The sequence below is a fragment of the Chiloscyllium plagiosum genome, unplaced genomic scaffold (genome assembly GCF_037043375.1).
Source record: "Chiloscyllium plagiosum isolate Xiang-an unplaced genomic scaffold, Cpla_swu_hap1 HiC_scaffold_8, whole genome shotgun sequence".
In the NCBI taxonomy this organism is placed as follows: Eukaryota; Metazoa; Chordata; class Chondrichthyes; order Orectolobiformes; family Hemiscylliidae; genus Chiloscyllium; species Chiloscyllium plagiosum.
This window is the reverse complement of record NW_028270146.1, coordinates 91,312,125-91,324,909: the sequence shown is the minus strand read 5'-3', so window position 1 is coordinate 91,324,909 and position 12,785 is coordinate 91,312,125. Positions and strand designations below refer to the sequence as shown.

The 12,785-nt window shown below is 48.1% G+C and overlaps 1 protein-coding gene across 3 annotated transcripts in view; it reads left to right on the top strand.

Annotated features, from left to right (window-relative positions):
- Positions 1-12,785, top strand: part of LOC122553815 (bcl-2-modifying factor-like) — a 171,341-nt gene that overhangs the window by 25,124 nt on the left and 133,432 nt on the right. For all 3 annotated transcript variants that reach the window (XR_015757968.1, XM_087990103.1, XM_087990102.1), the window contains exon 2: positions 8,690-9,029. Coding sequence is in view for 2 of the 3 variants with exons in the window: in XM_087990103.1 (XP_087846229.1) it covers positions 8,762-9,029 (268 nt within the window). In the remaining variant the exon portion in view is untranslated. The remainder of the gene's footprint in view (positions 1-8,689; positions 9,030-12,785) is intronic.

The window sequence follows — 12,785 nt, the reverse complement described above, 5'->3', positions numbered from 1 at the left end:
AGATTCTTGACCAGGGAGTCAAAGGTTATTGGGGTAGGCGGGAATTTGGATCTGACATCACAATCTGATGAGCCATGCTCTTGACCAATGGCAGAGCACTCTTGAGGGCTGAATGGCCTACCCTGGGCATGGGGTGGACCAAGAGCTGGAAGGAGGGTAGGGGCGGGCTGCCTTAGTGTGGTCGGAAGGTGGGAGGGACGGGGGCTTGCTGGGTCTGTATTGTCTACACTTTTGTATGTAACAGTATTGTCTAATGTACAAATGTCATTGTCACTGTCTTGTCACATGTGGAACTGGGTTTTGAGGTTTGTCCTCATCTCCCTGTAAAATGGTTGAAAGGTAGGGTTTGGGGCCTAGCTTTGCTGCTCCTCTCCCTTGTAAAATTGCTGTCTCTTGTGTACAGCTGTAAATGTTTTTTGTAAACTGTTTTGTAATTTGTTTAATAAAATAAAAAAAAGGCCTACCCTGGCTCCTGAATTGTGTGTATGTGCCAATTACTGCAAATATTGACACATTTATTAATGTTAAATGTTTGTTTCTGGGGTGGCTAGAGTGTGTACATGATATACAGAGCTGTTTTCCATTAGAGAGGCACATTGGTGATGGTAGATGAGGATATTGTTGCAAAGGCATGGGAGGTCTGCTGCTTGAATTGAGTGGGGACTAAGCCCCACTGACCCTCAGATACTTCTGCAGAGCTCTGGTGCTCAGAGTGCCCCTTGTGGGCAAGACCTGGCTGGATTCTGAATGTGAGGGAGCAGAGGATGCAGTACCACATCCATCCGGAGGGGGCGATATCACTCGGCTGTGTGGATTTGTGAAGGCAGCAGTTTGGAGCAATGAAGTGTAGCCAAATCTTGCTCGCAGCTACATTGCCAAGAAGCAAAACCTTTTTGTATAGAGCACAGGAGAAAATACAATTTTATTTCCATCTGGCCTGGCGGTAGCATGAAACAGGGGAGGGATTTGGTTCATTTTGACTTATCAGGACTCTCTGTAATATGGAAGTCCAAAGTTTGGTGCCTTTCTGATTGCACCTTTGTTGTCTTCCTTCTGGTGTCGGACTGGATTCCTGTGCAGTAACAGCAGCCCCTTTTACACCTCAGTGTATGTTCTTCAAGGTAGGCCCCGGAAGGTAAATACATGAAAGTTAAATATGAGAGGTTTCACAGCCAGACCTTCCCGGGCTTTCTCTGCACCCCTCCTGTTCAATGGGAGGTAGGGGTCAGATGGACAAGTTCTGGCCAGCTCTGAGACTCTTAAGGAAGGATTCCGATTGCATTCAGCACGGACTAGTGATAGTAAGGATACCTTTGTTACCTGCACTGCTGTGTACCTTGCTATCCACTGCATTCCATGCTATCCATGCTAAATGTGGAGTTTGCACATTCTCTCCGTGTCTGGGTGGGTTTCCTCCGGGTGCTCCGGTTTCCTCCCACAGTCCAAAGATGTGCAGGTCAGGTGAATTGGCCATGCTAAATTGCCCGTAGTGTTAGGTAAGGCGTAAATGTAGGGGTATGGTTGGGTTGCGCTTCGGCGGGTCGGTGTGGACTTGTTGGGCCAAAGGGCCTGTTTCCACGCTGTAATGTAATGTAATGTAATCTAATCTAATCTAAATTACCCATTGTGTTAGGTGCATTAGCTAGGAGTAAATGTAGGGGAATGGGACTGGGTGGGTTACTCTTTGGAGGGTCAGTGTGGACTTGTTGGGCCGAAGGACCTATTTCCATATTGTAGGGAATGTAATTTAATCTAATCTAATCATTTACTATCGAGGCACTGGACTTTTTAATTGTCACATCCAGCAGGAGATTGGCCATGTGTAATTTATTTAGGTGGAGGTGGCGTAGGTTTAACTAAAGCATTGAAGAGGGCTTTTTGCGATTATTTGAAGAGGAGAAATGTGCAAGGCATAGAGAGAAGGCAGGAAAATGGCACAAAGTCATGACGCTCTTTTGGAGAGCTGGTGCAGACACAATGCATCGAATAGCCTCCTTTGCACTGTAGCCATTTTCTGATTCAGTGGATTGATTTTATGAAGTGAACCCATTCCTACTTCACCAGAGATGATCTCAATTGCCCTGTCCTCAAGGGAGAAAACCTTTTATATGATGTTTTGCTTCAAGCTTCAATTACACTGCATTCATAGAATCCCTACAGTGTGCAATCAGGCCATCCAGCTCATCGAGTCCGCACTGACCTTCCGAAGAGCATCCCATCCAGCTCCCTGCATTTCCTATGGCTAGGTCATCTAGCCTGCACATCCCTGGGCAATTTAGCATGGCTAATCCACCTAACCTGCACATGTTTGGACCATGGGAGGAAACCGGAGCACCTGGAGGAAACTCAGGGAGCCCATGCAAACTCTGCGCAGACAGTCGCCTGAGGCTGGAATCGAACCTGGGTCCCTGAGGCAGCTGTGCTAACCACTGAGCCACTGCGCCACCCTTCATTTGGCTGAAGGAGAAGCTAGCATTCCTATAGCATCCTCGTGCACTGGATAGCCAATTAAGTACTACTTAAAAGTGTGTCACTATGGTAATGTAGGAAAATGTGGTAGCCGGGGGAAAATTACTGCAAGCAGCAATAGGATAAATAATCAGTCAATTCCATCTGACCGCTCGATAAACAGTGATGGTGTGCCAGCGAGAAGAGCCATTGGGGCACTTCGGAATAGTGATGTTTGTCTCCACCTGAAAGCGCAGTTTGATACCTTAGTGGAAAGATGAGGCCATAGCGCTCCTCCCTTTTCAGGCTCACGGATAAGGCCGTGCTGTTTGAAAGCAGCAGTTCCACCATAAGGGTGCCCCTGTGGCGCCCAACACTGCCAGAAGGCTGAGATTTATGATCTCGATTCGTGATCACTTGATCCTGGCTGCTCCCGGTTTCTGAAGCTCTCAGCTGGAGAGCGACCCCACGGGAAACACGGGTTTATCCGAGTCACTGAGCTGGGCGCTCGGGGCCAGTGTGAATGGCAGAACATCACCAGGCACCGCACTCTCTTGGCATGCACTGATACTGTGGTGAAATGCAACTTTGCGCCCATCTTTGAGGCTTCATGTGGGAGGAAGCCTCGACAGATAACTTGGCTTACTGCAGGCAGCAGCTGTGTGGGAGGGCCCACTGGCTCGGTTAGTGTGGTTTGAAATTAAACTTGAGCATGAAACAATTGCACCCTATTTACTCTTCCAAAACCTCTCCACAATTTCTACACCCTTCTTAAAACCTCCCCTTGCAGCTCCTCTCTTCCATGGAGAACATTCCTATTGTTACCGCCGTTGACTTTATCCATCATTCCTGTGTCTTTTGGGACCATCCTAAACCATTCCTGTGCTCTTCCAACCTTGCTGTCTCTTTATCCCTCCCCTGAAGTGTGGGCAGGCTGGGTTTTGGTGAAAGCGGCTGACTGAAAATTTATAAAATTTACCACTATGACCTTTTTTTTTTAATGTGAATAAATATCTCTCATGCCAAGACTTCAAGCGCCCTCCCTTCTAACAGTCCAGGTTAAATGTGCCCAGTGCAAAAGGTTAGTGGTCTGTGGAAGGTCAGGCTGGACAAGTGAACAAGCTCAAAGAATAATTCTTCCCAATCCAGTGACTGATCTTCATGGTTTATTCAAGCTACAAGCATTGAGACCTTTTTAAGATTGGAGGTGGACCTGTTCCTTGGGAAATATACTACATAGGCAAGATCTCATTTACTGCGCATCTCCAATCGATCTGAGGACACTGAAAGTGAACCATATCATACAAGACTGGAGTCACATGTAAGACCATAGAGTCACAGCGCAGAAGCAGACCTTTTGGTCCAACCCAACCAAATTTACCAAACTAACCTAGCCCCACTTGCCCCTGTTTCATATATATCCTTCTAAACCTTTCCTATTCACTTACCTGTCCAACTATCTTTTAAATGTTGCAACTGTACCTGCGTCTACCACTTTCTCTGGCAATTCATCCCACATACAAACCCCCGTCCGTGTGGAAAAGATGCTTCTTGGGTCCCTTTTAACTCTTTCTCCTCTCACCTTAAAATATGCCCCCCCCCCCCCCAGTTTTGAACTCCCTAGGGAAAAGACCTTTGCTATTTACCTGATTGATGGCCCTCATTATTTTATAATTCTCTGTAAGGTCACCCCTCAACCTCCTGCATGCCCCAGTGAAGGAAGTCCCAGCCTATCCAGCATCTCCTTATAACTCAAACTTTCAAATCCTGGCGACATCCTGAACTCTCTCCAATTTAATAATATCCTTCCTATAACAGGGTGACCAGGACTGTACACAGTACTCCAGAAGAGGCCTAACCAACATCCTGGACAACCTCAAAATGACATCCCAACTCCCATACTCAACGATGTGAGCAATGAAGTCTACCTGTGGTGCGACTTTCAAAAAACTATGGTCCTGAACCCCTAGGTCTCTCTGTTCAGTCAGTAGGCATCGATATCCATGAAACAATTGGGTTTCTCTTTTGCAATGACCTGGTCATTTCTCTGATAGGGATCAACTATTTTCCCAACTTGTTCTGGGGAAACATTCAACAATCTGCAATGCTCAATGAGCCTCACAACAATAGATCATAGCTGCAGAACTGGGTGGCTGTGGTTATAAGCAGGTCTAGCATGTCCCAACAGATCCGTTTTTTTTTAACTTGTGCTCCACATACCTTTTTCCTCAGTTCTGAGCCAGCCATGGAACTAGGGCCACTTCCAGTGTACAGTCCCTGGTTACCCTTCGATCATTTTAGCTGCTGCCTATCATTCAGTCTTGTTCCTGAGGTTAATAAGTTATTCAGTAATGTTATCAGAGTAAATAGAGCGATTAGTGCTGAAACTAAATTTGAAAGAGGTGCTTTCAGCACGTAGCCATAGTCAGCACGGTGGCTCAGTGGTTAGCACTGCTGCTTTATAGCACCAGGGATTCCACGCCCAGGTGACTGTCTTTGTGGAATTTGCACATTCTCCCCATGTCTGTGTGAACTTGCTCTGGTTTCCTCCTCCAAACCAAAGGTGTGCAGGTTAGGTGGATTGGCCGTGCTATAGTGCCCAGGGATGTGCAGGTTAGGTGGATTGGCCGTGCTATAGTGCCCAGGGATGTGCAGGTTAGGTGGATTGGCCGTGCTATAGTGCCCAGGGATGTGCAGGTTAGGTGGATTGGCTGTGCTATAGTGGAGAAAGTGAGGTCTGCAGATGCTGGAGATCAGAGCTGAAAATGTGTTGCTGGAAAGGCGCAGCAGGTCAGGCAGCATCCAGGGAACAGGAGAATCGACGTTTCGGGCACAAGCCCTTCTTCAGGAGTGCTATAGTGCCCAGGGATATGCAGGTTAGGTGGATTGGCCATGCTATAGTGCCCAGGGATGTGCAGGTTAGGTGGAGGAGCCATGAGAAATGCAGGATAATAGGATAGGGGGTGAGTGTAAGTTGGATGCTTTTCGGAGGGTCAGTATGGACTCAATGGGCTGAATGGCCTGCATCCACACTGTAGGCATTCCATGATTTTTTTTGAATGAAGAGTGGTCTGTACATTTTATGCAGGGCTAAGTCTTCAAACATTGAGTTCTCCCAAGCTGTGTCAAGCCTCTATGGCTTTGGAGTTGGTCCATAGGCTGTCCAATCCAAATGGGACAAAAATGAATATACATCTGTCTGAAGAGCTGACTATCTCCAGTCAAGACAGATTGGTGCTCTAACTATGATATATTTTTCTTTCAAAAAACATTAAATTTTGGTTGAACCTTTTGTGGACCGCTTTATTTTTCAGATGAGAGAACTGATTGTGATTTGATTCAGTTCTGTGTTTTGCCTTGGGAAGAAACTATATATACTTCCACATATATATATACGATTATGTAAATCATTTCACGTTAGTAAGGCCTACTCAGAGCCACGTTCCTTCCTGTTATGAAGCGTGGCAAGCAAAGAGAGGCCAGAGCTCCTTATGTAGGCTGCTTCCTCTCTTCCCCCCCCCACCCCCCCTTCCTCCTTTCGTGCTCAGATGAGGAGGTAAACATTACTTTCTCATAGAACTGAAGAAAAAAACCACAAAGTGGCTGAACCAGGGCACGTGCTCTCTAAATATATCACCCAGTGGCCAAACGGCGGAAGTGAGACTGCTGCACAGCACTCGTGCTAGTGAGTTTGGACTCAGATGACTAAGCAGTTCGCCTCCAGAATCATGAAATCCAGAAAGGCTTCCATGGCAACAAGGCCTTGGAGCGCCATACAGAGGTACCAGGTGGCTAGTTCAGGGCAGGAGGAGAAGAGGATGGAGTTTTAAAGAAAGCTTCTTCATTTCCGTGTGTTTCTCACTCTTTTTTACTGTATTGAGAGAAATCTGGAAAGAAGAAAATGTTTAAAAGCTGATGGTTTACATTTGAAACTCAACCACTTGGGGGCCAGAGACTACTCCCTTGCCTAACCCCAACTCTAACCCAGCCCTCAACTGTATCTCTCCTGATGTTAATCCAGTTCCCTCACACCGCCACTCGGTAACCCCTCTCCCCCAGCACCCCGTCTTACTAAATGTAAGTCTAATGATAATCCACTTCCCTCACACTGTCCTCAGTAATCCCTCTCTCCCAGCACCCTGTGTTACTGACTATCTCTCCTGATGTTAATCCAGCTCCCTCACACTATCACTGAGTAAGCCCTCTCCCCCAGCACCCTGTGTTCCTGATGGTATCTCTCCTGATGTTGATCCAGCTCCCTCACACTGTCACTCAGTGACCCTTCTCCCACAGCACCCCATGTTACTAAGTGTATCTCTAATGATAATCCAGTTCCCTCACACTGTCCTCAGTAATCCTTCTCTCCCAGCACTCTGTATTACTGACTGTATCTCTCCTGATGTTGATCCAGCTCCCTCACACTGTCACTGAGTAACCCCCCTCTCCCAGCACCCCCTGTCACTGACTGTATCTCTCCTGATGTTAATGCAGCCCCCTCACATTGTCACTTAGTAATCCCTCTTCCCCCAGCACCCTGTGTTACTGACTGTATCTCTCCTGATGTTAATCCAGCTCCCTCACGCTGTCACTCAGTAACCACTCTCCCCCCAGCACCCATTTTTTTGCTCTTTCTCTCTGTCTCTACCTACATCCACCTGTGACTGTAAACAAGGCCACCCTTTGCAACAACGTCACTGTGTTATTGAGCAAAGTGTTTGACATCAATTCCAGTAAGAGTGCTGGCTTCTCACAGATGTCCTGCCTCCCTTGTGGTTGGTTGTAGCTTGTGTTACGAGTTCTGCAGAAGGATGAAAGTGCTTTAGAAGAAGCCAGATGTCCTTTGAGTGGCTCTCATCACCCTGCAAGCCTTGTGTAAGGACCCCAGACACTGAATATTAATCCCTCTTGTTCAGCCTGGGTTCACATGGTATCACACTGTCATCCTGAGTCAGAGGATTGTGCCTTCAGGCCCCAGGGTCCTGAGCCTATCATCTAAGCTGACGCTCCGGTGCAGTGCTGAGGGGTTGTTGCATTGTTGGAGGTGCTGTCTTTCAGAAAGGCCATTAAGCTGAGGTACCCTCTCATTTTAAGAGATCCCACGGTCGTCTTTGAAGAAAAGAATGAATTGCCTTTGGTGCCCTGGTCAATATTTTCCCTCAAACATCACAGAAACCGATTAGCTTTATTCTCACACGTACTTACAAGTTTACCCGTTTCCACGTATGGGGCCATTTAGGTCCAAAGGTACCTTGGTACGGATTCTTCAATACCAGAGGATCCCACTATTTATCTTGTTACTGCTTGTGACTGCGTATCAAAGAGTATTGCAATGTCTGCAGCAAATGTCGGAAGGGGCATAAGACATTCGACACATGTCCCTGTGCCCCTCCACTCCCAGTCCCCAGTGCCACTGTCTCTGAGGTGGGTTTGGTGGTGCCATGTTACGGTGCCCGGGAATCTTCTAGTGATTGCCTAATTTTCCCAATTGGGATCACTTCCTGGTCCAGGCCCTGAATGGGTACACTCGTCAGAGCTGTCATCTGGCAATCAGCCTCCCAGTTGTGTTTTGAGATCATGGGATGCGGGTGGGCACTGCCTACAGACTAAAGCCAGCAGCACTTGGAAACAAACATACTGGTCATAGTGGTGCTCTATTCTGATGACTCGGCGCACCAGTTTTATTGGGTTTTCCTTTTTGGGATTGCCCAGAGGGCAGTGAAGATTCAAACCTGTTGCTGTGGGTCACGTAATAGGCCAGACCAGGGAAGGAATTCCTTCCCTGAAGGACATGAGTGGACCAGGTGAGATCTTGCAAAAAAATGGAGTTGTTTTCACCCCCCCAAGGTTCTTATTATGCCACGGCGGGATTTGAACCCACATTCCGCAGAACGTCTGCTTAGAGGTTTCGGATGACTGGTCCAGTAGCGTCAGCAATGTGCCGCCCAGGTTGGAAACTGCGGCCTCGTTAAGTACTCGGCAGAAAGGAGAGAGCTTGGAAACCTGGATGAAATTTCCAAAGCGAAGAACAGTGAAGCTGTTGGGAGTCTGGGAACAGGTTTGGGATGGATCATTTCTGGTTACTGGTCTGCCCCCAGTGATTTAAACTGTGTGGGATGAGAGTTTTATCTGGTGGTCATCCTGCAAGAAAGCAAATGGGGAAACGTCAGGTCAATGTATTGTAGATTGAGGCACAATGGGTTTAATCTGTTAATCTTATATCACCCTGTGTGTCTCCCCTTAGGAACCTGCCTCTGTTTCCCTTCCTGGCAAAGCTTATTCCGAGAAGCAGGTGTGAAGGCTGCTGTTGGATGACATGGATCTGTGTGATACGGAGGAGCGCGATAGTGACGATGAAGTGTTCGACCTGGACTTAACGGCCCCGGACAGCGGCTACAGTGACACCAGCGGGACCTACGCATCCGGTGCCTCTCCGAGCTGGACTGCCAGGCGCCAGCGGTTGTTTCCTCCAACGCAGCACTCGAATGGAGCCGGGGGCATCCCGGAGGAACAGTGTGACAGGGGGACGCAAACCTCTAGCTCCAGCCCCCCAGATGAAAGCGAACCGCAAAGACTATTCTATGGTAATGTTTCTTTGCTGCTGTTCCCTTCCCCAGTTAATGCAATTCCCGTGTTTGAGGTTGGATGGATAACGTGCCGTTAAATGATGTGGAAACTTTGCGTGATCTTGACTTTTGAGATCGATGGGTCTTTTTCTGAGAGTAGTAGTTTCAATCTTCCTCTGGAACCTAGTTTCAATGAACTCAACCCATCGCATATCTCTCTGACTGTCCCCTTCCTCCATCTCTACGTCACCCTTCTCGCTCTTGTATCTGTGCCTGCTCCATTTCTTTCTCAGCTTTCTCTTCTTTTTCTCTTCCCACTTTCTATCTCTCTTTCCCTCCCCCCCGACCCCCCCAACTCCCCCTTGCTCTCCTGGTGGCCCCTCCCTCTCTCTTTCCCTCTGCCTTTCCCTTTCCCCTTTCCATTCCATTCTCTCCCTCTCTCCATCTCTTTACCTATCTCTCTACGTATCTAATCTATCCATCAACCTCGTCCATCAACCTCGTCCATCAACCTCGTCCATCAACCTCGTCCATCAACCTCGTCCATCAACCTCGTCCATCAACCTCGTCCATCAACCTCGTCCATCAACCTCGTCCATCAACCTCGTCCATCAACCTCGTCCATCTATCTATCTCATCGCTCCCATCTCATCGCTCCCATCTCATCGCTCCCATCTCATCGCTCCCATCTCATCGCTCCCATCTCATCGCTCCCATCTCATCGCTCCCATCTCATCTCTCCCATCTCATCTCTCCCATCTCATCTCTCCCATCTCATCTCTCCCATCTCATCTCTCCCATCTCATCTCTCCCATCTCATCGCTCCCATCTCATCGCTCCCATCTCATCGCTCCCATCTCATCGCTCCCATCTCATCGCTCCCATCTCATCGCTCCCATCTCATCGCTCCCATCTCATCTCTCTCTTATCTATCTGTCTACCTTATCTATCTGAGCTGAAAACCTGAAGAAGGGCTCATGCCCGAAACGTCGATTCTCCTGCTCCTTGGATGCTGCCTGACCTGCTGCGCTTTTCCAGCAACACATTTTCAGCTCTGATCTCCAGCATCTGCAGTCCTCACTTTCTCCTACCTTATCTATCTAACTATCTCATCTATCTATCTCCAGTACCCCTTCCCCTTGGGTCTAATGTTAATCCATTACAAAAGCCATTGCTTATCCAAGTATGTAATCGTAGTCTCCCCTTACTTGCTGGCTGCCACCTCACTGGGTGAGAGGCAGGCACTGAGGGTGCATTATTCCGTAAACAACAAGAGGACAGAACAAAACCAGAGGCTGGGAAGTGATGAAAGTCAGAATATTAGTGGTTCTGCGCTGGCTGAGTGTGGAAAATCACGGACCTCTGCTTTCCCTCTGTTGAGAGTTAAGTGAATTTGATTGAAAGGGTAGGTAAGTGAAATGGGAGAGTAGGGACCAGAATGGCATAGAAATTGGAAAGGGGGCTACCTTTGGGAGGGTAAGTAACCTGCCGTTTTGGGGCCTCAGCTGTCCGCATAGCGCCTTTAAAAATGATGACTATGCAGCTCAATTCCTAGACCTATATGTACACTAGATTTACACAAACAGTGTTTATGGGGCCTACCAGGCTTCGCTAACTGAGACTGGAAATAAAATTATTTGAGGATTTTTGTGGTAATTGAAATAAGGTGGAGGCAGAAAATAGTGATAGCCACTGCGGTCACGTACCGGTCAGTGTGGACAGTACTAACGTGATTCATTGGTGAAGAACCACTCAGAAACAGGTGAAATTCAGGAGCTACTCTGTAGCCAAGAGTCTGTGAAGGGAGGGGGCTTCGGCAGACCAGGTTGTGGTAACATGGACAGCAATCTCTTCAACAAGTCAAAGAGTGTGCATTCTAGTCCTAACTCAAACCCTTGAGATTTTGGACAATGCTGCCAATGCCTGTTTCCGCATGAGATGTCAAATTCTGGCTTTGTCTGCCATTTCTGATGGATGTTCAAAAGAAAAGTTATTGCACCATTTGAAAGAGTGGAAAGAAATCTTCCAGCAATCCTAGACTGCTTCCATCATCTGTAAATCAGATTATGTGGGAGCTTGCTGTGCATGAATTGGCTGTTGTGTTTTGCTCGCTGACAACAGTGAGGGCATTTCAAAAGCTGCAAAGGAGTCTGGGACATTCTGAGGCCATGAAATTCTTTGCATGTGTTTGCCAATGGCAGCCAGCTCTACCTCATCACCAGCTCTTTTGGCTCACCCTACTGCCTCTGTTTGACTGACTATCCCAACTCCACTACTGGATGTGCAGACTCAAACTCAGCCACTACTGCAGCCTCTATTGGCCACACTCTGAGGCCGATCCAGACTGTTCTCAGCCTTGGTCTCCCCAGATTGAGCTGCCGGCCTCATTTTTGTCCTCGCCAAGGGCAGCTATTTCCACTCCCATGGCACCTCCCAAGTCCACCCGGCCTCAGCCTATCAGAGGCGGTACAGTGGCTCAGTGGTTAGCACTGCTGCCTCACATCGCCAGGGACGTGGGCTTGATCCCACCCTCGGGTGCCTGTCTGTGTGGAGTTTGCACATTCCCCCAGTGTCTGCGTGGGTTTCCTCCAATAATCCAAAGATGTGCAGATTAGGTGGATAGGCCATGGGAAATGCAGGATTACAGGGATAGTGAATCTGGGTGGGAAGCTCTTCACAGGGTTGGTGTGGTCCCGATGGGCTGAATGACCTGCTTCCACACCATAGGGATTCTGTATCTGTGCCTGAGACCCTTGTTTATATCTAGAGGCTTCATTGCCCTGCTTATTAAAACGACCTCCTGGTTCAGTTATGAATCTCTAATATTCCGTCGGTGTGGGCCTGTGTCAAATTGTCTTTGATAACGTCCCTTTCTGGGACGGTTTATTGTAGTAAAGGTGAAAACAGAAAGCAGTGAATCCTCCACTTTCCCATGCCAGTCCCTTTAGCGGGCAATACTGAACAAAATATCGACCAACTTGGCACATGCCCATTGTCATATGAGGTGGAATGCTGCCACCATTGCTCTAATGTAGAAAACACAGCAGCCAATTTACACACAGACTGCAACGTGCTAGTACTAACCAGCTAATTATCTTTTTGCAGTGTTGCTTAAGGAATGGTTCTTTGGTGCAGTAGTACAGCAAGCTTTCACCCCCTCTATGTGGCCCTCAGTTGACAAATCTCACCAAAAAGATCGCACCTTTTGACACCTCAGCACTCCATGAGGGGTATTGGGTAGCCTGGAGCCGCCTCACTTAGAAACGAGCGTGTACCTCACTGAGTCCTGCGATTATGGGAGGAAGGGGGGCAGGAGTGGCCCAAGGATTCCTCGGGTTGAAAGGGCTGGTCAAGATGGTCCTCTTGGCCTGCAAGGAACCAAAAAGAGACACAATGAAGTAATCTCTCTTCTGGGGACCCATACAGTGTGTGGTAATTTTGGGCCTACCTTGGGAGGCTAAGGCTGGTTAGTAAAAATTGCATTCGGGGCCTAAATGAAGGGCTCAGCTTAACCATTTTAAAGTGAGGAAAGAGATGATGGGTGAATGACACTTGGATTGGGGGGGGGGGTAGGGCAGGTGTTTGGGGGCGAGTGGGCAGAGTGAGGAGAAGAGTGTCGAATGGATCCAAGTCGACCAAAGGTCCAAGGCAAAAGACAGATCGGCAAGCCCTGGAATTCTTCAGTCTGGAGGTCATAGACACGTTGCTGTTGTTGAACGAACTGAGGCAGGGCAGAAATAAGTGACATCGGGCATGTTTAACGGAGGGCAAAGG